This window comes from Camelus bactrianus, chromosome 22, assembly GCF_048773025.1.
Source record: "Camelus bactrianus isolate YW-2024 breed Bactrian camel chromosome 22, ASM4877302v1, whole genome shotgun sequence".
Lineage (NCBI taxonomy): Eukaryota > Metazoa > Chordata > Mammalia > Artiodactyla > Camelidae > Camelus > Camelus bactrianus.
Genome location: NC_133560.1, coordinates 29,032,275 through 29,059,885, shown reverse-complemented (window position 1 = coordinate 29,059,885; position 27,611 = coordinate 29,032,275). Strand labels below are relative to the sequence as shown.

Here is a 27,611-nt window from a genome sequence, read left to right as displayed (position 1 = left end):
AGCCGGGGAACTGGTGCCCAACAGACACCCACCCCCCAACTGGGAATCCACTACCAACCAGAGCTTCCCTGTTCAGAGCCTGAGTGCTGCCTGACTCCCAGAGAGCCCTCGGAGAGAGGACCCCCAAGCACCAGTCCTAGACAAACCCTCCCTCAGGACACCTCAAGCCTCTCCTCTAGGGACCATGAGGATGTGGTCTTGCTCCCTCCTGGGACCCCAACCCCTACTTGTGCAGCCCGGCGGCCCTTTCTGGAAAGGGGGCAACCACACTGCCCTGGACTGAGCTCACAGCAGGGCTGGGCTGTCCGGGGGCAGGGACATCTCACAGGCTCTGAAGGGCCGGCCCAGGCAGCCACACACCCAGCCTCCTGGCCAGCAGAGAAGGCTGGAGCTCCCATGGGGAAGGCCCAGGTAGGGGGTGGGGGTGGGGCTCACCTCCGCTTGAGTTTGTCAGCCAGCTCGTCCAGGATCTGCACAGCCTGCCGGTGGTAGTCCAGCTGGGCATCCACCAGGGCAGAGAGCTGACTCACCTGCTCGATCTGTAAAGGACCAGCCAGGGCTGCAGAGCTGCCCTCCTGACACCTATCTCTAGGCCACCCCCGCAGGAAGCCTTCCTAGACTGTTTCAGACACAGAGGCCCAGCCCCCTCCTGTCCACATGACCCTTGAGCTGAGGCTGGAGGAGGGTAAGAAGCCAGAGAAGACCCCGAAACCTCAGTGGGCTGGTCACTGCCCTACTCTGGCCCTCCTGTCTCCCCCTCCTTTCCTTCCTGCCCATCGGCCCCGGGAGGCTGGCACCACAGCTGGGCTCCGTGTTTCAGGGGCTCCCTGGGGTGGTGGGTGCAGGCAGGGAGGCCGTGCACGTACGTCGGTCTCCAGGAGGTTGTGCATGCTGGTCTCAGCCACCTCCTTGGACTCCTCGAACTTCTCCATGGCCTGACGCAGCTCCTCGTCGGGGATCTTGCCCTGCCGCTTCTTCTTGTAGTCGAAGTCCAAGCGGCGGCCCTCCAGCTTCTTCAGGTGGTGCTGGGGGGCGGGGACGAGTGTCACACCACATGCCTGGTGCCTCCTGGAAGGCCGCCCTGATGCCCCACAGCCCTTTCCACTGGGAAACCTGGCCCAGGCTGGGCTGTACTGGGGGAGAGGGGGCGTGAACGTGGCCAGGAGCAGCCCGGGGTACCTGGATCTCCTTCAGGTCCTTGTCACACAGGTTCTGGAGGGGGTCAATGAAGTTCTGCTTGACCTCTATGTCCAGGGAGTCCTTCACCTCAGCCAGGCGCTTCATGGACTCCCCAGCATCCAGCAGGGCATCGCCTGGAGAGAGGAGGGGTCGGGGAGGAAGCCGTCAGAGGCCTTGGCCTATGGGGCCGAGACACACCCCATAGCCAAGGTCCTGAATGCTAGAACTAAGAACAAAAAAGGGACCCTGAGGTGTGACCCAGGCCCACAGCAGCCGGGTGCTCACTCCTGCTGGTGGTACTGATACTCCGGCCCCCCTCTCTCCGCCCCTGCCCCTCCCTCGGCCTCACCGAAGTTGGACTCGCCGCCCAGCTCCTTCCCGTGGCGGATCATGCACTCGCCCAGCAAGCCCTCCGACTGCGGGTAGCCGGGGTTCTTCACCTGCCCGCGGATCTTAGACACCGTGTTGAGCATCGTCAGCTTGGCCCGAGAGGCTGGAATGGGATGGGCCGGGTGGGCGTGAGGGTGGTTTCTAGAGGAGTCGCCAGGCCTGCCCTCAGCCAGCACCGCAGGCTGACCCCCTTTGCCCACGCGCCCGTTTATCTCTAAAGCACTGCCTTGACCCAAGGAACCAGAATGTGGGAAGGGCCTCCCAAGCAGACTCGCCTCCTCTGCTCTTGTCCTCATGAAGGAGCATGAGCAGTGAGCAGGGGAGGGGGCCAGCTCCCCGACACCCCCCGGGCCCCTTGCTCTGGAGCACGGCTCTGACTGAGGAGCTCCCCTCCAGGCTCTGGGGAAGCCGTGCTTGCACCTCTGCCAGCTCCAGCCTGTCCCAGCACAGGCTTTGGGTGGACACAGCTGCTGCTGCCGCGTGTCCTGAATCTGTTGGCTTTCACTACAGGGACCAGCATGTGGATTTTCCTCCTCCTCAGCCTAGGAGACCCCCACCTCGTGCTCCAAAGGCGGGCATGTGGCTGGGGCCTGGCATGCTGGGGATAGGCACCCAATACAAATTGGTACAATGAGTAGGTAGGGGTGAGAAAGATCTCTTTTCTGCTGGGATTGTTAGCTGTAAGGGTGATTTAAGGCTAGGACTGCCATGAGGAATGAGAGCTGACACATAACACAGAAAGGAAATGCATGACCCAGAGAACAGCTTTTGGATGCCTGGATCCAGCCATGCCTGAACTTCCCTACCCCTGGGCATTTCAGTTCTGTGGGCCTACACATTCCTTCTTCCTGCTCTGGTAACTGGAAGATTCCTGACAGCAAAGACCTAAGGAGTTGCGGGCAGACCCCTTGCAGCTAGCGGGCACCCCTACCTGGGTTGGGCTGCAGGTACTCGATGGTTCTGGCCAACACTTCTGTCACAGCCTTGCTGGTAACATCCACCTTCTGTAAAGAGAGGCCATGTGTGGGGTTTCAAAATCACCACAAGCCCCCGGACAGCCCTTGCCCTGCTCCCTGTTCCCTGCCTGCCTCAGAGCCCACCCAAGAACCACCCGCTGCTTCTGGGGGCTGCTGGCCTCCCCTCCTTGTTGTTGGCTGTGCTGTGCCTCCACTGCTACCTGCCCAGGGCTGGGGGAGGCCTGCAAGCCACCCAGGCCCTCCCAGTAAACCTCACCTCCCCCACACACCCCACCCCCAGCTGTCAAAGCCAGGCCCCATGGTGGGCAGTAACTGCCAGGTGTCAGACAGGCACCATCTCCCATTACCTTCTCCATCTCTTTGAAGTCATCGTCAAGCTTGGTCCCTTCAGCCCCTCCAACCTTCTCACTGACCAGCTGGGGGACAGAAAGAGAGAGGAGTGTGAGCCTCAGAGAAGGAGACTCCAGGATGCCTTTTCACCCTGTCCACTGCTGGCAGGAGGAGGGCGAGGGCTCAGAACAGCCACAATGGCTTCTCAGGGATGCTGAACCTGGTACCAATGGCCAAACGGGGTCAACTGAGGCCCCCGTTCTAAATCCACACACTCCTTCAAACCCAGGGCAGGGGGTTCCTGTTGGAAGCCTTCCCTGGCCGTGCCCACCTCATAAGGCTGCAGAGCCCAAGAGTGTCCCCCACCATTACAGGGCTGAGGTGCCCATGCCTGGATGGCAGTGCCATGGTTTGGCTCTGGGCAAGGTGCCCAGGCTCACCGAAGCCCCTTCACTCAGGGAACCGCACGCCTCCTCTTCCCACTGAAACTCTGCCTCTCTGGGAAGGAGTCTCAAGGACCATGGCTCTGCATTCCCCAAGGGCAGGTCCCAAGGCTGAACAAACATGGGGACCACGGTGTCGGACAAGAACCAAGCAGGAGGGAGAGACCTGCCCCACACAGGCCAACTGTCCTGCTGCCCGTAAGTCACTTGTGAATGTGTGCATGCATGTACACACACTCACGCAATTTCCTGGTGGCCAGCAGCCATCTCTGCCCACCCATCAGGGCCACTGAAGGGCTCTTGAGAGCAATGAGGGGCCACCAGCCAGCAGGAGTGCTCAGACCACTGCTGTTTGACGACTGATCCACCACCTTCTGCCTGTGTGATCTTGGGCAACTGGCTTCACTGGGCCTCAATTGTTGCCTCTGTAAAATGGGGTGACAGGTGAGCACCCACAGAGCTGTAGCCAGGCTTTCGTGGGCTGCTGTACGCAAGTGTGAGCTCAGGGCTACATCTGGCACACAGTAAGCACCAGACACCCATACTGCCCACACCAACGGCCGCTGTTACTCTCCCCAAGCATCTTGTCCCTCCAAGGGGACTACAGGGCAGGCCTAGCCTGTGGGTCTTAATCCCCACATCCCCCTGCCTGGGGTCAAGAGGGGATGGGGCCTTGTGCCCCGGCAGGTCAGTGTTCTCACTGTGGCTGCAGCCTGGGAGTCCAGGAGGGGATGGGGCACAGGAGGAAGCAGGGCTGCTCAGGGCCTGCACCACCGCACACATCCTGTGGGGGATCCTCCAAGGGCAGGCAGGGACTTCCCTCCTGTTTCTGACTTTATAAGGAAAGACCCTGGTCTCTCCTAGACCTTTTTGGGGTGTTCCATTTTATTTCATGGGACAGTTTCACTTCTTTTGATTACGGTAAAACAGGACGTTCGGTGGTTGCCAGAGAGGGAAATGATTCGCTGCCTGCCGTGAGACAAGGCACTTCTGGTGAACAGAGAGGGCAGCTGGAGCACCGGTGCTCAAAAACCACACCTTCCGGGCCAGACACCCTGCTCAGCGTAGGGGTCACGGGCGCTCCCAGGGAGCAGCCCCTGCTGGCCAGATCACGTCCTTCCTCTGTGGGGAGAGGGCATGGGCAGACCGCACAGCTTCTTCCAGACCCCTCAGGAGTGTCACCTCTCTGTCTCCCCGGGAGCCCTGACACCTCCACAGGCAGCTCCATGTGGGGCCATCCTTGCTCTGGCACCTGGGGGGCCACACTGGGAACATCTGGGCCCCTAGCAGTCTCCTTGCCCCACACCCACCCAGGAACTCAGAGCTCTAGTCCCCCTCAACTGACCATCGCCCCACCTCCCTTCTCTCCAAGGCTCAAACCCTTGGAACTGGCACACGTGGATGAAAGGATGACAAAAGGCCAAACGGGTAAAGGGGAAAAAACAAGCTACATGCCAACCACAGTAAGAGCATCAGAGGAGGGACGCAGTGACGAGGGCGGGGCTCCCCGGGAGGGGCAGGCAAGGCCCCAGGGAGGGGCTGGGGATTTGTGGCAGAGCTGGGAGCCACACGGGTTCCCAGGAGACTCCGCAGGCAGGACACTGCTTGGTGAGGCCAGAGGGTGGGGGTGCCCTGTCTGTGGAGGGGGGGGTCAGGACCCCGACACTCAGTCCTGCTCAAGGACCTTGCACACAACTTTTCAGGCCTGACAAGAGCAACAGAGCCATGGTGGAAGGAACACCTCTGTGTGTACAGTCTGCACCCCAACTCCCCACAATCTCATGGTGCTCCTACGCTGCGTGAGAGTAAACTGAGGCACCACCCTGGCAGGGGCCTGGCAGGCTGAGAACTGACGCCCACTCTTCTCTCTGCATCTACTGAGCGGCCGCAGACCCCTGTGCCCTTAACTCCCCAGGGCTCACAGTGCCGAGGGTCTTCAGGAGAGGCCGCGCACAGCTGGCCTCAGATCTTTGAGAGGCTGCTCTTGGCCTCTCAGAGCCTGGCCTGGCCCTCCACGCCAGCACACCTGGCTTCGTTTCCACCTCAGAGCGGCGAGGACCCCAGGAGGCACTCAGTGACCGTGTGTCTCACAAAGGCCCAGATCGGGGTCTTTTCCAGGGAGGCCAGGCACCTGTCTATCACAGGGTCCACAGGTGGTTCTGAGACCAGCCGCAGGTGACCGCTGAGTGCCGCTCTGTGACACATCCGAGTGCTCACCTTCCTGTGTCTGTCCTTTGTGACTACGGCTCTATGGCTCTATCGTATTGCTAGCTTGTCACTGGACGCAGCAGGGAGCGTGCACTTCACTGCGCTTTTGAGGCAGCACACCTCCGGCCCCGCAGGGGGCTCCCTCTGCTGCCCCTCCCTCAAGCAGGGCCTCTCGGGGAGGCTGCACAGGGGACTCACACCATAGGTCTGGTTTGACCGGTGATTCCCCTGTATTATTCTAACCTCTAACCAGGGCACGAGGGAAGAGCGTGCCCTGCCCTCAATCCAGGCTGCAGTACCTCCAGGGTGGGAGGGAGGCCACAACTCCAAGTCCCCCAAGTTCACACTGTAGCTTAGACTGTACAGGTGCTCACTGCCGGCAAGGAGGTGAAAGGACCCCCACACTGCGTGCTTCCCCGAGTGCTGACCCACTCGGGCTGCTCCCCAAGGGTTGGCCTGGGCCCAGCTCCCACGTGGACACTGAACAGTCCTACTTACAGCAACACACCCGCAGGTGACTGTGACAGGCAGACAGCGGCCTATTTCAGGCTCTCCCACTGATGCGCAGTGGAGCCACATGTCTGATGATGGCACTTGTCCCAGGCACCTGGGGAATGAGCGAGCCTGGAACGGAGGTGGGTCTTCATCCCTGAGCACCTGCATGACCTCTACCCACACGTGCAGCTCGTGGGCACTGATGATAAAGACCAGTAGGAGGAGGGGGCTGCTCTCTCAAAGACGGCGCTCGTCAGCATTCTAGACCTTTGGCCATCTTGAGAGGAGCTAGGAGTCTGACACGCGGGACAGAAAGAGAACATGCAGTGGAACAATCCACAAAGAGAAGAGCTGTGCACCAAGAGCAGGCAGGGCGGCAGCCCCTCTGGGAGGGGTGGGGGATAGATGGTGGCCCCGCACTGGGCAGGCACGTCTGCAGGGCCACACGGGGGCAGCTGCAGGAGCAGCCTGAAACCTGCTAAGTGGGACACACCGATGAGAGGCCGTGTAATTGAATCATCACGGCAGGGAAACCTGATCAATATGACACGGAAAATAAACAGCCGATGTGCAGGCTTGGTGACCTGGGTGGAGGATTGGCTTTGATGAATTAAGAGTTTAAGAGAAAAAATGTAGCAGGAAGCAGCTGGCATAGAGGAGCCAGGAGTGGAGAGAAAAGCCAGGCCGCTTGGAGCCTCGTGGTCCGAGATGGATGCTCTGCACGTCCTGCTCAGCATCCTCGTGCCTCGTTCAGCCGTTACACTCTGGGTGGCCACTTGCTGCGCTCCGTGACCAGCTCCCAGCTTAACAGCGGAGGTCCCCTGTCATCTCCTGGCTTCCCCTCCCGCCCTCTGCCTGGCTTACTTCTCCCTGCCTGCCTGTGATTGCTAGGGTGAAACTTCCCACCCTGCGCTACAGAGCAGCCCCCTCATCTCCCTCCCTCCTTGGCAGTGAGGGCCAAGCCCAGGGCTAGGCTCAGCAGGGAGAAGCCCCTCATGGGCACTGGCTGACAGGTGGGAACAAAAGGCATGGAGAAGGCAATGGAGACACAGGCCCAGGGGTGAAAGGGCCTCAGGGGTCCAGGCCCAGCCACCCTGGTTCATGGTCCTGCACGAACCATCCTCAGGTCTGCGCCAGTGAATGGCCACCGCCCCCCTGCTGAGGTGTTGTGACCCAAGGGTCCTGGGTGTGAGCACTTCTGACCTCCATCAGCGACCGCTGTCAAGGGAAGCCCGCTAGCCCACCGTCATGTCAGAGGCTGTCCTGGTCTGTCTGTCTGTCTGATGAGAGATAAGAAGTCAGACAGAAACAAGTTTATACTGTACAGCACAGAGAACCATATTCAGTACCTCACAGTAAGTTGTGGTGAAAAAGAATATGAAAACAAATATATGTATGTTCCTATAAGACTGAAGTATTATGCTGTACCCCAGAAATTGACACCAAACTACGAACTGACTATACTTTAATAAAAATATATTAAAAAAAAAAAAAAAGAAGTCAGAGAGAACAGCAACTCGGAGGGCGACAGTAGTAAGAGCTACAAGGGAGGTTCCGACACACCAAACGGCAGCAGGACTGGCTCCCAGAGCTGCAGAGCCCCGTGCTGTCTGAGCCGGACCCCACAGGGCAGGGTTCCAGCAGGCAGAGCTGGCCAGGCAGGCAGGTGGTGTTCTGGGTGAGACGCGGGTTCAGGACACAAGAGCTGCCATTCCTGGTCCACCGAACGTGCCAGGCACAGTGTGGGCGCTTCTCACACATCCTGCCACCGATTGTCACCTCTATGCGATGATGACGCAGGGAGGGACCAGTGTGCCCATTTTATAGATGAGGAGACCCAGGGAGGAACTGGGGGCTGTGCCCAGAGCTGTTCGACTGGCTGGTCCTGGAGAACTGGGCAGTAAGGGAAGGGTGAAGCCCGGCGCTTGCGCAGGGCCTGGCCAGAAGGGTGGGGGACACCGAAGGCCATGGGGAGGAGGCAGACTGCCCATGAGCAGGACGCCCAGACATGGGAGGTCCCCAGAGGCAACTGTGATGATCACAGGCAGGGCTGAGAAATTCCTGAACAGGGATGACAGCCCAGGGATGGGAGGGACAGACATAGGGATGGATGCATTTGCTTCTAAATCCCTGCCAACTGTGACTCCCCTCCCTGCTGGCCTCCTAAGATCTGGGAGCTGCTTGCCAACATTTCAGAGCAGCCCCTTCTAGTTTCCATTGCGGTCTTCTGTCTCATGACTCAGAGAGCCCAGGTCATGGGCAGAGCCCAGGCTGGTCTGCTGTGTGGCCGATACACGAAGACGCTGGCCTTTTCACGTCTCCTTTCTCTGCTTGCACTCCGTGCCCCCAACTCAGACATGCTGGCAGAGACATCACAGGGTATGCTCTTTGACTAACTGGACACTCTTTCTGGAAAGGCGAGCTAAGGGCACTTCTGGGGAGGTAATGTATGCAATACACCCGCCCTGAAGCCTCCTGCTTTGAACATGTCTGTCCCTGCCCAGAAACCTCCAGTGGCCCCTATGTTAGGATGATTTCCAAAGCCTGGGCCCTTGTGAGTTCCTTGAGTATGAAATGCTTGCTGACAGGGGTGGCTCTGATTCCAGGGGCATGGTGCTCCCACGTGGCTGAGAGTAAAGGCCACGAGGCGTGGGGGCTGGACTGCCGCCCTGAGGGGTGAGGTGCCACCAAAGTAAAGGCCACTAGAAACACCATTTGTACAGAAATGTACCTTCATACCAGACCAGGAGGAATAAGGGTAGAAATACACTCCTCAGCCCAAGGAGATGGGCCAGTGGGAAGCCTGAGGGCTCTGGCAGCAGGGGAGACCTCATCTGTCATAGGTCTTTTGTAAATATTTGTGAGCTGACGGAGAGTAAGTCACCATCCCCTTTGTTAAGCCCCACAGAGGGAAGTGTCCTGACAAGTCAGCACTTCCTTCTGTATACCGGGAATTCTGAAATTTGCTGGTACCCTTCATGCCTCCAGGCACATACTTCCTCTCCTCCTAGGGATCAAAGCTAAACTTTTTTTTAAAAGCAGCCTTGTAAACAGAAGCAGTGGGAATGATCAAGCAGGAAAGGCCTCTGAAGCTACTTTTCCTGTGGAAACCTCAAACCGGGCACCACAACCATCAGATTCGGCCCCAAGGGGCAGACACGGACCCACAAATGCCCTCCGTGTGGCATGCCTGGGGTTTATCTGGGACTTAGTTCTGGCAGCAAGAGGGCAGTGTCTTTGAAGCCCAAGGCGTTCTCTCAGTAGAAGGGGTGGCTGGGACTGGCAGCTGAGATACTGGCTCAGAAGCAGAACCCCTCAGGTCCCCGAGACTGCAGACAAGTCAGTGTAGGGTCTCCCAGCTACGAGTGGCAGGGGTAGCGTGCTGCTGTGGAGAGGAGCCTGGCCTAGCCTGGGGACCTTGGTCAGACCTGGCCTCTCGCAGTCCGAATGCCTCCGGGTGTCCCGCCCCTCTCAGGACTGCTTGGCTCGGGAAAAGGGCCCCGGGCTAGAGTGGTGGGCAGTGAGTGGAATGGCACGTGAGTCCCAGCAGCCGCTCCCCAGCCTGGCACATGCTTCTGAAATGGGAGGGGGAAACCCTCACGTGAGAAAAGTCCTCTCAAAGTCGCACCTGGCTTAATCCAAGTCTGGGCTGCTCACGGCACGGCACGGGCACCGGGAGCAAAGCAGGGACCGGCTGTCGGGAGGAAATGACTGGAGGAGGCGGTGCTGGCAGATAGGGACGATCGCTCAGTGACTGCTCAGGCAGTGGCCAGCCAGAGGACAGACTCCCGAGATGGAACAGGGGTGCAGCTGAGGTCTCATCCTGAAGCACTGACCTCCGCTTCTGCAGGCTGTGCGGAATCTTGGTGCCGGCACCCAGAGGCCCCTTGAGGGCAGACACCCAGAGAGTTGCCCCTTCTGCCCCGGGCTGACGACAAAGTCACCAGACCTCCCGCCGCTGCTGTCACACTGCTTTCCTGATGGGGCCTCAGGCTGTGCCACTGGCTTTAAGTGCCCCAATCTGTCACGAAGGTCCCTGTGTACCCCCGGAAGCCTCTCCACTTGCCTGAACCAGGCCTGCCCCACCCTGGCTCGGACTCTCTCACTTCTCCCGGGAACCCCTCCACACTGGCCTCCCCTCCCTGGGCTCTGCCCAGCCTCCAGCCCATGGTAGCCTCCGCGGGCTGAGTCCAGAATCCTCTGTGCGTCAGGGCCTGTCGCCCTGCAATGTTGGGACTGCTCCTCTCCTCCCCTGCGGGTCGGCCCTGCACTGGCCTAAATCCTGCCTGACTTCCTCTTGGTCTCCCTCACCTGCCGGCCACACATCCTATGCTCTCCTCCTGTAGCCGACGGCAAGCTCCCAGGGCGCAGGGACCCGGTGTGTCTTGCTCTTCCATCACCCAACACAGTGCATCTGACCAAGAGCCCAGGCCCCTTCCTTTCAGGCAGTTCCTCCCAGAGAACAGCTAACAAAACATAGGTATGGCAGCTCAGAAGGACCCAAGGCTGGAGGAAGAGTGAGGGGCTGGGCAGACACAGGGGGATGTGGGGTGCCTTTTCCTGCTCCAGGCCCAGCTGAGTGGAACGAAGCCATGAAGACAGCCTAAGGTCTCTGTTTGAGAAAAGTACCTCCCCTCCCCGAGATGACGCAGCAGTCCTTGGAGACAGTGTGACAAAGAACTCACTTCCTGCCTAGCTTGAGCTCCACGTGGCCAGTGGGGGAAGAAGGCTGGCTGAGTGTAGGCTGCGGCCGCGGGAGGCCTGGCTGGCCACAGCAGGGATCCCCCCTCCTCCTCGCAGCCCATCTGGCCAGAAGCCACGGGCCTGAGTGCCCTCCCAGTGCTCTGTGGTGGGACGGGGGGCCTGGGTCAGGGCACCACAGCTCCTAATTCCGCTTCCTCTGGGCTCCCCCCACCGCACCTGCCCAGCGTTGGCCCAGGCTTGACTCTAATGATCGCTGGTCCTGGGATTCCTCCTAAGATGCTGAGTGGCTGCAAAGGGAAGCAGAAGCACACAGAACCGTTCCCCATTTTCATGCATTGTTAACCAGCACCCCAGTTAATCTCGTAGGATCTGGGGGAGGAAGTGGGCCCTCCTGGGTACTGTGAGGGCTCCCCGTTCTCTCCGCTGTGGAAAGCCAGCTCGAGTTGAAGCGCTTTGGGCTTGCAGGGGGAGGAGGACTGCTGAGCCGAGGAGGGCTCACAAAATGTGCATCTTTTAATGTTTCCATGAAACACCGCAGAGACTACATTATTCCTTGGATCTACTGCCTTGCTGGCCCTTTTGTCATCCTTGAAAACCCCAAGAGGAAGGGAAAGAGCCATCTGGGACCTTCAGCACCCACTTCGCCCAGCCACGGCCTTTGGGGAGGTATCTCCTCCTTATAAAAGGGGCCAATTAAGGCCCCAGGAGGTGATGTGCCTTGCCCAGGGCCAGGCAGTGCAGTGTGGGTGCGTTTGAGTGTGCATGCGTGTGTGTGTGCATGACACCAAGCCAGACAGGAGTCGTGAAAGTCTTAAATCACCTCACTCTGGAGGCTGCCCTGCAGCTCTGATTTGCTTCCTCATTTTCAAAGACAGGCCAGGGCTGTCAGGGGTTCTGGGGAGGCAAAGGCCAGCGCTCAGGATTGGGCTGCAAACCCTGCCCTTCCCGTTTGACCGGGGAAGTGTTCCAGCAAGTGTGGGGCCACATCCCAGGCCCCTGGGAAGAGGTGGTCAAGAGGGCCACAGCTGTTCCTGCACAGTGACAGTGACATGGGGGATGACTGCTCAGGACTAACCCTACAGCGTGCTGAGTACACTGGCCTGGAGGTGGAAGACCTGCGCTGGAGGGCCAGCTGTGCCCTGAGCCTTCTGGAACTCCAGCCTCTCACACAAAACCCACCACTCCAGGGTGGCATGAAGCCAAAGCCCCTGGAACACTACAGAGCTTTCTATGAAAATCAATGGCACACCAGACCGAGAGCTGTTAAGGGGCAACAGCTCATGCAGAACCCTGCCCGGGCCATGGTGCCACCAATGCAGAAAGACTCAGATGGATCCTGCCCCAGGCCTCACTGAGCCTGCCCCTGCCCCAAATGCTACTGGGAAAAGTAAGGGTAAAGCCACAGGGCCCGGCTGAGGAATTCAGGCAACAGACTGGGGTGGGGACTCAGGATTCTGCCTCCTCCTGGAGAGGTGGAGGGAGCAAGGCCTGCTAACCAGTGGCTCTGAAGTGGGCCTGATCCAAGCTGGTGCCCCTGGCTGTGCCAAGGGTTTTTATCCAACAACTGAGATGCCAGCAAATCGCATCTGGAGCTCTTGCTGGAGCTGAAAACCCTAGGTGCAAATTGGCCCCATGCACTTTAACTTCTCATCTTAGGGACGAGGCAAGAGGGCTGAATGTCACACAACTGGGAAAATCAATTTCAGATGAAAATTTATAAAAAGAAACATCCAACCCACAAACAAATGAGGTAATAAACCTCCGGAGTCCTGGCTGGCAGGGCCACACCCGCTGCGCACCACTGAGCGCTGGGGTGCACCGCGGGGGAGCTACTGGCCACAGATCTAGAGGCGGGACGGCAGAGCAAAATTCTGTTACGCATCTGCAAGAAAACGATAAGGTGTTTTGCAAACTCATCTTTTGTAAATGGCAGAGCTGACGCAAGAGCAGCCCTTCAGGAAGAGACAGGACATGGGGTTTGGAAATCCTGTGAGGCCCAGAGCTGCTGGGCCTCTGGAAAGCACCGGAACAAACCCTTCATCCAACACCGTCACTGCGGCCTACTACACAAGAGGCTGGAGACACCTGGGCACAAGTCTCAAGGAGGGGCCCGTGAACCCCAACAATTGCAAGCTAAGGTGACCGACCAATTGACATCCAGAGCCCCTGCCTCCTGGAACACAGATGCTGTCTCCCCCATCTCTAAGACCACTTCCATTCTGAAAGGTCTAATGTGAAGCCACCTTTACCAGGAAGCCCTCCTGATTCTCTGTCACCTGCCTCCTTACCCAGGCAGGAGTGACCTGGCCGCTGGCCACCTTTCCCATCACATTACTAACACCTCTCCCTCAGGCCGGCCCCCTGTGGACCTCACCCTGGACCAGGCTGTTCCACAAAGGCACCCACCTCGTCCCACATCAGAGCCTCTGCCCCGCTGTCCTCAGACCTTCCACAGCTGGGTTCTGCCCATCTGGTCTCGCCCAGCATCCCTTCCTCAAAGGGGCTGTCCCTGACCCCTCACACTCTCTCAAGACCTCTTGTTTACAGCTCTCTTCCCACTGGACTGTGAACTTCAAGTAAGTAACCCTGGCACTGCTGTACCCATGCTCAGGACACCATCTGAAACTAGGAAGTGCTGAACTGATAGTGAGCACCCACGGGAGGGAGGCGTGACCTCACAGGGCCTAACCCCATTGCACTAGCCCACGATGAAGCACTGTGAGAGCTGCAGACCAGGGAGCCAGCCGCATGACAGTGCCCCAACCCCTGTACCCCAATTTTATCTTCTGTCAGTTATGGGAAGCTCAGGTTAGGCGATACTCTGCCTACCAGCTGGCCCCCTCACTGGAGAGCGAAGGGGAAACTTACAAAGCAAACAACCTGAGCAGCCGGGGCCCAGGCTGACCCGCATCCAGGGAAGCCCCACTCCCGGAGTGGGTGGTTTCCTATTGACAGGAACCCCTGGTGAAGCGGACAGGTCTGCAGTTTGGGAAGACAGGACACAGGAAAGGAAGGCTGACAGGCAAACAGGTTCTGAAGGCCAAAGGGAAGTGGCTTGAAAATAGGCCGGGGCTGTAGCCAGTAGGGGCCACACACCCAGTCTCTCCGGGGGGAGGGCAGAGCTCGGCCATGGAGCTCCTCCGTGAGACAGCTCCAGACAGAGGCTGAATGGGTGCTGAGGAATGTACCCTCACCTGGCTCCACCACTTGCCTGTGACACCAGGCTGGTGACAACAGGTGACTCAGGGCCACCGAGACCAGCTTCTTCAGGCATGGCTACCAGAAGCACCTGGGCAGGTCACGATCCTGGGGCAGCACACGGCAAGCCAGGGGAAGGAAGCCGTAAACAGCTCTCAGCACAGCAGACCAGCCCCCTGAGGGTTAGTGACGGGCACCGCGAAACATGGCCATGTGTCAGATGCTGGTGCTCTGTCACCTTGCACAGCCGCTCCTCTCTCTCTACCCCACCCTAGTTGTCCAGGGACACCTGCCCTTCTAATCTGCAAAGTCAGCCTTGGGAACCTGGAGCTGGAAGGAATCTCAGAATCACTGCCCAACCTCAGCACACAGATAAGGAGACCAACAGGGGGCGGCCAGGGGGCACCAGAGCACACTGCTCCTGTCCCCTGCTGCTATCCACCCTGCAGTGACAGAGCGGGTGGGCCTCTCCCTCCTCAGGACACACACCCAGGCCTGGCACACACGTCCCCTTATGTTACTGCCTGTGCCCCAGTGGTGGTGAGTGGCCAGATTGAGAGGTTCCCAGGGACCCTGCCCTGGGCCACAGCCGGAGGAGCGCTCTCAGGGGCTGACTCCTTGGCTGTGGATCATCTTCAGTCGAGCATCGGCACCCAGGAGAGCCCCGCCTCCCTACCCACATGCACCCTGTCCCCAAACATTAACTGCCCGTGGGCAGGGCCGGCTGCCATGAGCAGCCAGGGAGCACGATGCACAGTAGGGAGACCCCCGCCTTCTAGAAGCTCAGAGAGAACGCCCCCAGGTGTGTTAACTAACAAGCCAAAACAGGGCGTGCCCGCGAGGTCCCCAGACAGGGCCAGGCGCCAGGGAGCCATGGGGTCTGGACTGCAGCCCGATACTGCCTCCAGCTCTGTCCACCACGCTGTGACTTACAGCAGGAATGTGGACTCCTCTGAGCCTCAGTCTCCTCAACTGTCAAACGTGGTGACGACGACGTGCTGTGGGACTCAGGTGTGAAAAGGCTTTAAGAACCACAAGCTGCTCTACAAAGACGAGCCTGCCATTCCCTGGTTGATGGGCATCCCAAGGAAAGAACGAGGCCAGGAGGGCTGCACGCAAGCAGCTTGAGGTGGTGTCCATGCACAGGTGAGGTTCAGAGGCAGGATACACTGAGGGGCCTGGATGATGGGGACATTAAGGACACCAGGGCCTCTGGAGTGAAGGCCCTCCCACGAGGGACGTGTGTAAAACTGGGTTGATAGCAGGCTGATGTGCTAGCTCTCCATTGTACCAAAAGCTCCTACGGATCATAATCCAGACTCCAGAAGGCTCGAGGCACCAAGTGTATTTGTTGATGGGCAGCTGGGATGCACAATTCTGAAGCTCTACTTGCGGGGAGGAAAGAGTAGAAGCATCAAGAGGTAAAACGACAGGGTTTGAAGGAAGAGGATGGGCCGCAAACTCCCTCATGCCCTGGCCCAGGTTCCTGCCAGTCTCCAAGCCACCCCTCCTCCCCTGCTTCTGTCCAGCCAACAGACCCAGTCTACTGGCTGACCCTCAATACCCCGAGTGGCTTTCTACCTTGATCCTGGCTGACATGATCCTGCACCACGCCCTCCTCCCCGGGATATCCCTCCCTCTCTCCACCTCGATGTGCCACCGTCTCCCCGTTCTTCAGGGAGATGCCGGTGTGCACCCCCAGGAAGCTGCACGTATGCTCTGTGCACAGGAGACCCCATGCCTGGTAAGCTGGGGGTACTGCCGCATTTGCCAAGGCTGTGCGGTGCCGACTCAAGGAGCTCCCCAGTAATGCCTTTTTATTTTGACTTTTGCAGGAGAAAACCGGCCCTGCCCTCAGGTCTTGCTTCTCTGTTGTCATCATGCGATGTGTGTCTGGTGCTGCCACTGCCTCAGTGAGCACCCATAAGAATGAATATTCAAATCCCTCTTCCCCTGATGATGATGGTCTAGCAGCCAGGACCTCCCTCCAGCACCCAGGGCAGCTTCTGCTCCCCTGGAAGGACTGAACCCACAGACAGGCAGTGTCTGGGCTCCTGGACAAGGCACAAGAACACAGCAGGGCAGGCTAGCAACCTGGAGGCCCCAGCACTGGGGGCCTCGCTCCGGCTGCCTGCCAGGGAAATCTGCATCCTTCTTTCCCTTCTCCTTCCTAGGCCCAAATTCATAAAGCCAAGGTCCAGGTCATCTCCTTGTGAGTCATCCCTGGTTTCTCCATACACAGCACCTGTCACAGGACCCTGTGTCACTGTATCCACCCTATTTCAATCACTAAGCCACCGTGCATGTCTGGAACACTCTCCTGCCCTGAGCTGACCTGCTTTATCGGGGTGGGGCTGAACATCTGGGGTCAAAGTCAGCAGGCCAGCTCCCCCCTTTTGAGAAAGCTGCCCTTATTCATCCAACAAATATTTGTTATTTGTATGTGCTAGGTATAGCAGAGGGAAAGAGAGACAATGCTACACACACACACATGAAGAAAAAAATACAAGGACCTATGACAAGGAACCCACAGGAAGAAGCCAAGGGGCAGCCACGAGAAGTCCCTGGACTTGGCTTTGAAGGATGGTTTGAACTTGGATGGAAAAAGAAGAAAGGAACATGATGTGAGGAAAGACAGAGACAGAGGACACGGGGTCTGCACCAGCGCAGACAGAATTGCTAAGGGCTGGCCTCCATACATATTTCCAGGACATGATTCTGAAATACCTCTTTGAAGGTGGGGGGGGCCGTGAGTGAAGAGGTTTGGCATGAGTCTCTAGGCTCCGTGATGGGGAGGTGGTGCCACCAGACTCCAGAACTGCCAACCGCTTGCCACAGTTGGTGGGAAGTGATGCAGGTGGAAACCCCACTGTGCCGTCTCCGCGCTGTGGGACTGGAGGTTTAGACGGGCAACAGCGTTCCTTGCTTCAGTAGAACCTGAACACAGAGCCAGTTTCAAACTGATGTTAAACTATGGGGATGGAGGATTTCCTATCAGTCCACTAGCTACTAAGTCACCAAGGTGAGATTCCAGGAACCAGGGAACAACTTCTATGGAAGACGGCTCAGTGGGAGGCCCACTCTGAGCACAGCACCTGTTGGTCAACTTGGCAAAGTGAATCGGTCCTATTTTCTTGCTGACCTCAGCTATGCAGCTGGAGGTGAGAGCTAAGGAAGGATGAACCACACGTGCCTGCGTGCGCACACACGCACACACGCACACACACCCCCCTTCGATGCTGAGCTACAACCTCTATCCAGATGAGGCTTTAAGACAGTGTGAACCTGTAAGAGTTTCCTACGGCTGCTGTAACAAATTACCACAAACTCAGTGACCCAAAACACAAGTTTCCCAAACAACATGAAAATCTGAAAGAGGGCTGAAGTACCATGTGGACTTCCCTGGCGAAGACCAAGGTGTTGGCAGGGCTGCGTGCCTTTCTGAGAGCTCTAGAGCTTTCCGGTCTTTTTGGCTTCTAGAGGAGCCCCCGTTCCTTGGCCCACGGCCCCTCCCCTTGTCTCACAGCCAGCAAGGCGGGCCTCTCCTGCCGCCTCCCCTCTGGTTCTCTCCTCTGCCGCTGGGTCTCCTTCTGACCAGGCAGGGGAAAGTTCTGCTTTTGAGGGCTGACTGGGCCCACCTCGAAATCCAGGGCAACCTCTCTACCTCCAGGCCCAAGTTTTTAATCCCAAAAGCAACGTCCCTTTGCCAAGTAAGGTGACACATTTGCAGGTTCTGGCTGAGGGTGGAGACACTCCAGTGGGGGTGGGAGGTGCTCTGCCCACCACGGGAAAACAGTCAGTTCCCGCCACCTACGTGGTACCGAGCTACAAAGTCGCCTGGACTCTGAATTAGTAAATACTGAGCTACTGCTCCCAGGGACACGGGCGACACGTAAACTTACAAAACAACGCTGGAGCCTTCCGGTGGTGCCCCGCGTGCGGGGGCCGCGCGAGGGCGGGGCCTCCTGCTCCAGCGGTGCCGCTTGTGTTTGTTCGCGCTCTCGTGGGCACCCAGCTATGGGCTGGTCATTCTTTATGTCTCTCTCTACATCTGAGACACCTCATAGCACAAACGTGGGTGCCTGAAAATGGACGTGCCCTTTCCAATGCACTGGCGCTGCCTGGCTCTCAGCCAGGCCCGGGAAGGTGTGGGGAACTAGCTGAGGGGAAACTCCCCTGGAAGGCGCCCAACAACCCCCCAGGCTCTGCTGAGAGCTGAGCGGACTCCTGGACTCAGACCAGCCAAAAGGTCCTCCTCCCCACTGCCCTGAAGCAGCACACTTGCCTCCTGGGTCCCCCATGTGCCCGCATCTCCACAACTTCCCCCGACGCCTCCCAAACCCAGCAGTCTGGAGGCCAGAGAGGGACTCAGCCCGCCAGCACCTCCTGCCTGCCCTGGGACGAAGCCAAGGGCATGGGGTGCTCCAGGGCACAGCAGACTGAGCGCTCAGCTGCCCTTGAGTCTGCTGGCGGGAAGGGAATGGTGATGAGGAACTTCCCAGAAAGCCCGGGAGAAACACCTAAGGCTTCTCAGCTGTGAAGTAAGCGCACCAAGGCCTGGGGGAAAAAGGTAAACCTCAGAGCCAGCCTCCGCGGGCATCACACACAACCCAGTGTATCGGGGGCAATCAGCGGGGAGCTGCAGCAGCTCCAAGCCTCCTTGAGGCTGGGACAGCAAGGATGTCCAACCTCCAAAGAAACACCCCAGGGAGAGGAGATAAAGGACAATCCTAGGCCAGGAGGTTAGGGTTAGGGGATAGAGAAGTCCTGTCCCTGTCCCCTCGGCCACCATCTTCTTGACAAAGGCTGGCCTTGAAGGGCCGGGACTGCCCTCTTGCCTTCAGACAATCATGGCTCTGATGAACTGAGGCCTTCGAGTTGATGCCCGTCTGCCCAAAGCAGCCAAAGGGCCTCATCCTAGGGAGGCGGATGGCAGGGTACGAGGACGGGCCTTGGATCCTTGGGGGCGAGAAGGGTCAGTAAGTTCCCAGTTTCCCTCCCAAGAGGTGATCTAAGTCTCTGCTCACTCCTGGGGCTGAGACTCAAACCACAGCAGAAAAACCATCAGTTAGTTGCTCCACTTTAGAGAAAGTAGGGCTGGACTGAGGTGTGCTGGCCAGAGATACTTGAATTATAGGCCAAGGTGGTGTCTGAGGACAAAGCACATGGACCAAACCTTGCCTCTTAGTGTCAGGCCTCTCCCCAGACACTCAGGGATATCCACCCTCACCCCAAAGCTTTCTCTTTCATGCCTTAATTCAAGTCCACAGGATTTCCCGGTTCTACATGAAGACTATGAGGGGCAGGGGAGGGGTCTCAAGAGAAGAGGTAACACAGGGACAAGTGAGAGTTACTTCCACCACGATGCTCTTTCAATATCCCCTCATTCTCGTGAGGAGACACTTTCCGGTGGGCACTTACGGTTTCAACAAGTCTTTAGCAAGAGGGACCATATCCCAAGCTTGGAGGGAAGGAATCCAGGAAGAACGGATTACACCACTTGGTTTCTATTGTATTTGGCGATCCAGTTACTATGATTTACAGCAAGAAATAACATCAACTCCTTTTAAAATAAATTTTAAAAGTGAGTCTATTAAAAATCAAGTTAACTAATTCAAGCAACAGGATAGGTGGCAGGTGAGGTGAGCCCAGATGCTGGTTAGAGGCTGGTTAGAGGTTACTGCAGGCCCAGAAGTTGATGTGATAGATGGAGTGCCCCCGTGAAGGCGGTGGGGGACAGGGGAGTGAGGGAGGGCAGGTGAGGAGGCAGGCCTCCGGTGCACTGGGCCTAGCAGCCTGTTGTGTTTCTAGGACCAGCCGGATGGTCGTGGACCACCATCTAGAGGGCGGTCGGGAGTGTCACGTCTGAATGCTGTGACTGGGGGGGGGGGTAGATCTGGAGGATAGGTACCCGGGGGGTGGTGGGGCCAGGGAGGTAACTGAGGTCCTGGAGGCAGAAGGCCCAAAGCAGGATGGCAAGTCCACAGGGAGGACCAAAGGGGCCAAGCAGAGGAGGAGGAGAGAGAGCGGGCCAGCTGACCGAGGAAATGAGAGAAGAGGCAGAAGAGCAGGCAGGTGTGGAAGCCAGGGGCCGGAAGAAAGGGCTGCACACAGGACCGTGGCTAACGCTGGTCATGTCTAAGAGGTTAAGTCTGGTGGCCCTGGGGAGAGGAGAGCCAAGGGAACTCCTTTTCCAAGCGGGCTGGACACCTCTGGTTAAATTCAGGCTTGGTCGCAGGGTCTGGGTGACAGAGACTGCCTGTGACACAGACCAGACCCCCCTGGTCCAGCCAAGTGCAGGTCCCTCTCAGCCTGGAGCCCTCAAGGCAGATCCTAAGCCAAAGGGAACAACCTCTGAGCTTTGATTTCTTATTTTTTTAAACCAGTCAGACCTGTTTCCGACCTAGACCTTGCCAGTCCTTGCTGGACAGACCTTGCTGAACCACCCCCAGGGACACTGCAGGACGTACAAGCACTGTCACTGGTACCCCCCACTCCTGCTCTGAGAAGGAATCCACCACTTCTGATAACTTGGTCAGCAAGCCATGACCCATAAGGATCCAGGCCTTCACCAGCTGCCAGGCAGCCTGCTCCCTTAGGAGCTCACGCCTGATGAGCCGAAGAGCACACTGGATGTGAGAATGTGCTTGGTGTGGCATGTGGGCAGGAGACTACAGGGCCAGATGCTGGGAGGGTGAAGTACTTCCGGGGGGCGGTCCAGGGAGATAGCAAGGATAAAGGAAGATACCGCAGGGCTCTGAGGAAAAACAGGAAGTGGACACGAGAATGGGCTGGGTGAGGAAGGAGGTGGGAAGGTACAAGTCTGAGCAGACCTGTCAGACTGGAGCGTGCTGTCTGTGAGGGGGAGGGTGGCATTTAAAGCTGGGGCCAGGGCGTGGGCTCCAGAAGGTCCTGAATGCCAGGTTGGAGACAAAACCGCACCTCACGTTGGCTGGGGATGTCCCCTCACAGGTGCCATCTCTGCCCTTCCTAGGCTTGCCCACAAGACCTCCCACTTTCGCACTCTCACAACCCACGATGCAGGGCAAACACATCTGTCCATCAGACATTTGTCGAGTTCCTGGGACAGCGACCCTGGGCTAGGCTGTGTCACACTGCGGGTGCGGTGCTGCTGGAGGGGTTTAGTGCCCAGGTGTGGGAGCTGAGCAGCCAGGCAGCAGCCCTTCCCAGAGCGACAGCAGCTCACGCTGAGTCAGGCCCTTCGGAGGAAACGGCAAGTCTGTTTTCCTGCTGTGGTTGGGAGCTTCTGAGCGTGACCCCGATCTTGGGCCCAGTCAGCAGGTTTTTCTAGGAGCTGAGTGGAAAGGAAGATGAAGCTGTCCTCTGGGAGCCCATGTTCTGGGAACCCTGGTTACTGCTTAACAGGAAATAAGCAAAATCGACCCAAACTGCAGTGCTTGGGAAAAGTGGCTGCAAATCCAGGCCTGGGGTGGTGAGAGAGGAGGGGGAGAGAGGAGGGGGGCAGCGGGGCAGCAGAGAGAAAGAGAGAGAGAGAAAGACAAGAAAAAGAAGAGGAGGAGAGAAGGTAGGAGGGGGAGAGCAGAAGGGAGGGAGGTGAGAGGAACCAGCTGCAGCTACAGGCTGACACATTCTTCCATCCAGCTTTCCAGGAGCAGCTTTAAGAAAGAACCAGAAAAGACCAACCCTAACACTTCCCCAGGCACATTACAAAGCCAAGAAGGGTCTGAGCACAGGGGTACAGATGCCTCAACGAGTCTGTGAGCGCCTAACCCCAGGAGGCAAAGAGGCCAGCGGCTGGAAAGCTTCAGCACCAAATCCTCCTTAAAGCTCAGAAACTCCACCCCCCACCTCAGAAACCAGAAAGAGAAGACAATCCGACTTTCCTCCGCCACTCCCCTGGCCAGCGGCTGCTCCACAGTGTCAAAACGTGCAGATGCCTCCAAAATCCCAGGGAGGAAGCTGGCTGCACGCCCCAAATTAAAAACCAAGTTTCCCCAGGCTGGACCAGTTTCAGAATATCGGCAGCAAAGAGGAGACGAGAGACAGGGGCCAGGGCAGAGCTAACTGAGGCACACATCCCAAGGTCGAAGGTCACAGGACACACACGCCTCAGGCAAATGGCAGGCCCGAGGGGGCGGTCACAGCCGGCCAGTCTGTCCTCTGAAGAAAGAAGCAAACAGAAGCGCAGACAGACACCTGAAGGGCAGGCGGTGAGCTCAAGGCCCCCAAAGGCACTAAGCGGTCGCTAGGCTGCTCCACAGGGAGCCTGGGTGGACAGGTGGGTGGGTAAAAGCACTGTTTCCTTGGTTCACTTGCTAAGTCTTTGATGGTTCTAGGGTCTCAGCATTGTGACAGCCCCCAATTTCTCAAACTGAACAGGGAGATACTGTGAAACTCCTAACCTCACAGGCTGCTATTAAGTGGCACAAAGAATATAATTAAGTATCCTACAGCTCTGCCTCAAAACACCACCCAGAGAAGCAGGGCGATTAGCTCCCACTTGGTCTTTAATACACACAGGATTCTGAGTCAGAGGTGAACTTTAGGCCTGATGTGCAGCACTCACAGGCAGCAGAATCAGAATGTGATGGCCCCTTGGTCCTGGTGTGTTCATAACAAGAGTATGCAGGATGCTGTTTGGTTACAGGGTGCCTCCCTGATTGCAAACCGTAGGTCCTGTGCCGAGGGGGTCTGGTTAACCTGGTTTTATACACAGGCCTGGGAAGGAGTGGGGTTGAAAGAGGCTCCTGGTTCCTCTGGGAAAGGACAGTCTTAAACGTCTGCCGTAGCTCCAAAGCCCAGCCTAAAACACGGGGCTGGTTAGTCCATCCAAGCAAGGTGGTGACGGAATGCAAGTGGGGAGAGCCCAGCCTGGCCACTGAAGGAGCAGGATGGGACCATCTCCACCCAGGGTCCTGCAGGGACACTGCTAGGTCAAGGGTTTTCCTACAGAATGAGTCAGCAGAGTGGCTTCCTGTAAGAGTGGACTTAACCCAGTTCCCATTGCACGTGGACGTGGCAGTGGCCAAAAGCCCTTCCCGTGTCTGCTGTCCCAAGGCCGAAGGTCTTCCGGAGGTTAGCCTGCAGCTGCTGAGCTGAAGAGCCTAGGCGGGGACCCCTCTCCAGACCCTGCCTGACACCTGTTGTTCCCAGCTCATGGGTTCCACACTTCTATTTGTGCTGAGACTAATGGGTTACAAGTTTCAGATTTTTGTATCTTAAGATCATTCCATGTCCATTACTTAGCATGCCAAGAACTTTGCTGGGAAATCAAAAGCCATTTGTGATTCCACAAAATGAAGTTTAAAAAATAGGTCAGAGCAGCCAGTACCTGGGGATGGTCTACATCCCCCAGCTACTGCTGACTCCAACAGGGTGGGGTCCTAGGTCCCCCAGGCCTGCCCCTACCCTATGTCTGTCTTAGGAAGTTCACTCTTTCCTGCTAGACACGAAGCTGGGGCCCAGCGAGTATCCAACAAACTTCAAAGCTGTGGGATGTGGTGGTCACGAATTTCCCCCCCGGCTCAGACGGGACCAATCTTTTAGAGTTCAAATTCTCTCCCTCCTTTCAGGCAAAAAAAAAAAAGAAAGAAAGAAAAAATCAGGCCAGCCGCCATATCTGTCCCTAGTTACACTCTCAAATCTCCGCACAGCCCAGCCACAAGAATTATCAGGAAACCAGTTAGCAGTTTAGGTCTTGAAATTAATGTCACCCAAACATACTACAATGAGAAGTGAACTTTCGAGTCTAGATCTCACTGTTGGGTTCCTTTATCCTCCTCAGTTCCCCAGAAAGACTCATAAAAGCGTGTCCCTTAATTCTAGACGTGCGGAAGTACAAGGTCGAGGGAGTGACATTACACCAGGAGGCTGGAGGGGACCAAAACCGTGAGACCAAGACAGACGACTATTTCTTTGGCTGCTTTACTCTCTAGATTCTTCAACTTTCCTCAGCCCAGGCCCTCAGCCAGTCGGAGACCAGTTCACAATAAGAAGTGAAAACTCACAAACTTCCCACTCAAGCTCAAACTGATTTTATTCAAGACTGGAAAGTGTTCACCAGAGATGAAGCGGCGTGGAATTTGCCGGTACACTGCCAGATACTGGTAGCTGACTTGTTGCCAGTATCATCAATGAGACAGAAACTTCTAATTAGCATCACAGCCTCACCTACTAGAAACCAAGCTTCTCTAACCCCGGCGCGCTCTCACACATCCACCTGGCTTCTATTTCTCAACTTAGAAACAATGCTGTTACAAGCCTTTGAAATCTAGAACCTGTTTCAAAGTAGGGTTTCTGACCTTTGGCGATTCTGTCATTCAGGGCCAGGTATTCTTTGTTGTGTGGAAGGCTATCCTGTGTGTTGTAGGATGTTTAGCAACCATCCCAGGCCTCTACTTACTATCATGAAGGTAGCACCCTTTTCCTAAGGCGTGACAACCAAAAAACCACCTCAAATGTTGCCAAGGTCCCTTGGGGGGTGAAGAAAGAGGGAAAGGTTAGTCACCTCTGGCTGAGAAGCAACAGTGCAAGCTTACACCTTCTTAAAAGTGCCAGATGACAAAATACACTCTGGGCGTCTCCTGAGGGCCTGGGATGGGGAGACTTGGCATCTAGCTGCTGAGTTTTATGTACGTGTCCATCTGTGTTTACGTGGTTATCTGTGTTTTGAGAACTAGGAAAAGCAGGCAGCTGCCACAAGAACGCCCAGGAGGGATTTTCTTGTTGTTGTTTTGTTTTGATAAAATTATCCTCACTTTTCTTAAACCTTAAAGCAAAGTTTCTCAACCTCAGCACTGTTGACATTTGGGGCCAGTAATTCTTGGCTGTGTGGGGCAGCCCAGGGCACGGTGGGTGCTGAGCAGCATCCCTGGCCTCTACCCACTAGATGCCAGTAAGATGGACCACTAGATGTCCACCGTGTTGTGACAAACAAAAATGTCTCCAGATACTGCCAATGTCCTCTGGAGGGTGGAACTGGCCCTGGCTGAGAAGCACTGTTCTACAGGAAGACAAATGCCCCCAACTCCTTTTGTGTAGAAAGAAGAGTGCACTTACCCTTGGGCCAGATGAGACAAATTGAGACTGACCAGTTTAAAGCTTAGTACTGTTCACAAGGTGAAAACTCAATCTACCCATTATCACAACATAACAAGAATATTACCCTGGAACAGATGACCGTATTTTGAGGGCATAGAAGAGGGTAAAAGAGGTGTTCCTAAGATCGAGAAAAGGTGCTTGCTTTGGCAGCACATATAGTAAGATCGAGAAAAGGAACACACAAAGAGATGGACACATCCAGGTGAAGGGTGGAGATGCTGAAGGTCTATGGAAATTATTACGAAGGAGAACGGAACATAACCAGGGTGGTTCTTGGGAGCAACAACTCAACAAAGAATCCATTAGGAGGCCAAGACAACTGTCCTTAGAGTAGGATGTGGCCACTGCAGCAATCCTTTGGGACTGGGCCTCAGAATGTCGAGTTAATAAGTCGGTCCGAACCACCAGCTTACACTGCACTGTGCTTTCCATGTTTCAAAGCGCTTCCCACAGATCTGAATGCAGGCCATCCTTCTTCCCCAAGAGGAAAGCTCTGGTGGCTGGCTGAGAGGCCCAGCTAGTTCCTCTAGCACAGCCTGTCTGCTGGAGACCGTATGGGCCACCAGCCTGGGCCGTGATGGCTAGGGGTGGTGGGGAGGGCTTCCAGAGACCTGTCTACACGAGGGAACAAAGTGACCCAGGAATTCTTCCAAGACCTATAGCTCCTGCAGAAGGGACTACATCAGGGTCTAAGAGAGTGAGCAGCACTTGAAAGTGTTCCTGTCAAGTAGGCGGGGGCCTGAGGCCTTCTAGTTGAGGGTCTAACCCAGGGCCAGGTCACTTAATTTCACCCTGCTGGGGCAAAGAGCTGTACTCTCAGCAACAATCCCAGAATCCCTCTGGATTAAATCTCTCTTCCACCAGGGTTTAGCCTGGAGTCTAGAGATAGTCTCCAAATACCTTTAGCTCTGGACAACCACTAGGGTCATTACTTTTTCCCTCAAGGGGCAAAAGGTACCAGCTGTGTATTACTGGGGACTCATTTCTCTTCCCTCCCACTGGACCTCTCCAAATTGTGGGTAGATTCCAGTTTGCCAGGACACTGTTGCCCATCCTTCCTGGAATTTATCCACACAAACTTCAGACCTAAGGTTCTTATAGGATCAACAAATCTGCAGCTTCTTGGATCTGAAATTACAAACTGAATTTTGCGTTTGCCCAGTTTTATGAAGAGTGGATCCACAGCTTCCACCAGACTCCTGAGCGATGGGGCCTGGACCTTCCAAAACACCTATTCTGTCTGTCACGTGGATAACGCTTATTTTCTTGGATTCAGCATTCCACTTCTGGGAACTTATCCTATAGATCCAATTCCACCTGCGAGCACAGATATCCCTGGCTATTCACTATAGTACTGCTTGTAGCAGAAAACTACTGAAAATCTAAACATCCACTGCCACACAACTAGCTAATTAAATTATAACAGATTTCATGGAATGGGGTATCATGTACCCATGAAAAAGATCCAAAAAGCTCTAGGAGTAGGCTCCAGTGTTGTAGCTCTCAGAGAGGGGAAGGGAAGGGGTTCCCCTAAGGACATTCAGCAGCATCCGGATACATTTGTGGTTATCACAACTCAGGGGGATGTTCCTTGTATCGAGTGGGTGGGGGCCAGGGATGCTGCTCCATGCCCCACAGGGCCCAGAACGACTGCCACAACAGAGAATGATCCGAGGTGGAGGATTCTGTCCCTAGTGTGCTCTCCAAGACACATTAAATGAAAAACACCAAATACACAGTTCTACATAGACCATACTACCACTATGTGTGTTTTTCAGGGGAAGGCATACACTTTTGTTTGGTAAGAGACATAAGTCGCCGGTGACAGTCCCTATCTCTGGGGAGAGGGACTGGATGCCTGAGGGACTGAAGTGGGAAACTGACTTTTCACTCTACCCTTTCAACTTTGTACCGGACTCACGGAAAAGGTTTTTTGTTTAAAAAGAAAATTGGTCTAGACACAAAATTTCCCTGCCTCTGGGCTCTCTGGCAAGAGTCCTGTGTCGACAGCCTCAGGACTGTTTCTTCCCCTTCTCTCCCTCCCCACTCCCTGCCCTTTTAGAGGCGAGGACAGGAGGGCAGGGGTCCACGTCCGGGGGCCAGCCTCTGGGGAAATCTCTGCTTCTCTCAAGTCTGCCCACCCTTTTCGAGGAAACTGGAGCCCACACAGCGGGCAGGGCCTGGGCCATCTCGCACGCAGACCTCGTCTTTCTTAGGCTGTCCCCACCCTGTGGGGGACACGTGCCAATGCCGCCCCCTCCGTGGCCCGGGCCCTCTCCCGAGCCCGGGCCAGGCCTGCCGTGGCCTGGCCCCTCTCCGAGCAGCCTGGGGCCCGGGGGTCGCCCCCGCCACGGCCTCCGCTCACCTGGCTCGCCTTGTAGAACTGCTTCTTCAGCCCCGCTACCGACATGCTGCCTCCCGCCGTCGGGCCTTCTGCTTGGACCCACCGAACCGGAGGGACCGCACAAGCGACAGGCTCCCGGGCGCCGCCAACCCCCCACGCGCCTCAGCGGGCCCCTACGGCACCGCCTCCACCGCCCTCTCGCCAGCTCCGCGCTGGCCCCAGCGCCGCCCCAGCTCCTCGCGCGCTCGCGCAGCCAGGATA

At 56.7% G+C, this 27,611-nt stretch overlaps 1 protein-coding gene across 2 annotated transcripts in view; it reads right to left on the bottom strand.

The window, feature by feature from the left end:
• Window positions 1–27,611, bottom strand: part of SH3GL1 (SH3 domain containing GRB2 like 1, endophilin A2) — a 30,101-nt gene extending 2,490 nt beyond the window's left edge. The window contains exons 1-7 of one of the 2 annotated variants that reach the window (XM_074351067.1): window positions 27,372–27,611; window positions 2,894–2,962; window positions 2,501–2,573; window positions 1,529–1,672; window positions 1,180–1,313; window positions 867–1,025; window positions 436–539 (exon numbers count right to left, since the gene is read on the bottom strand). In XM_074351067.1, coding sequence (XP_074207168.1) covers window positions 436–539; window positions 867–1,025; window positions 1,180–1,313; window positions 1,529–1,672; window positions 2,501–2,573; window positions 2,894–2,962; window positions 27,372–27,416 — 728 coding nt within the window. In that variant the 5' untranslated portion in view covers window positions 27,417–27,611. The remainder of the gene's footprint in view (window positions 1–435; window positions 540–866; window positions 1,026–1,179; window positions 1,314–1,528; window positions 1,673–2,500; window positions 2,574–2,893; window positions 2,963–27,371) is intronic. The other variant, XM_074351068.1, reaches the window with a different exon arrangement.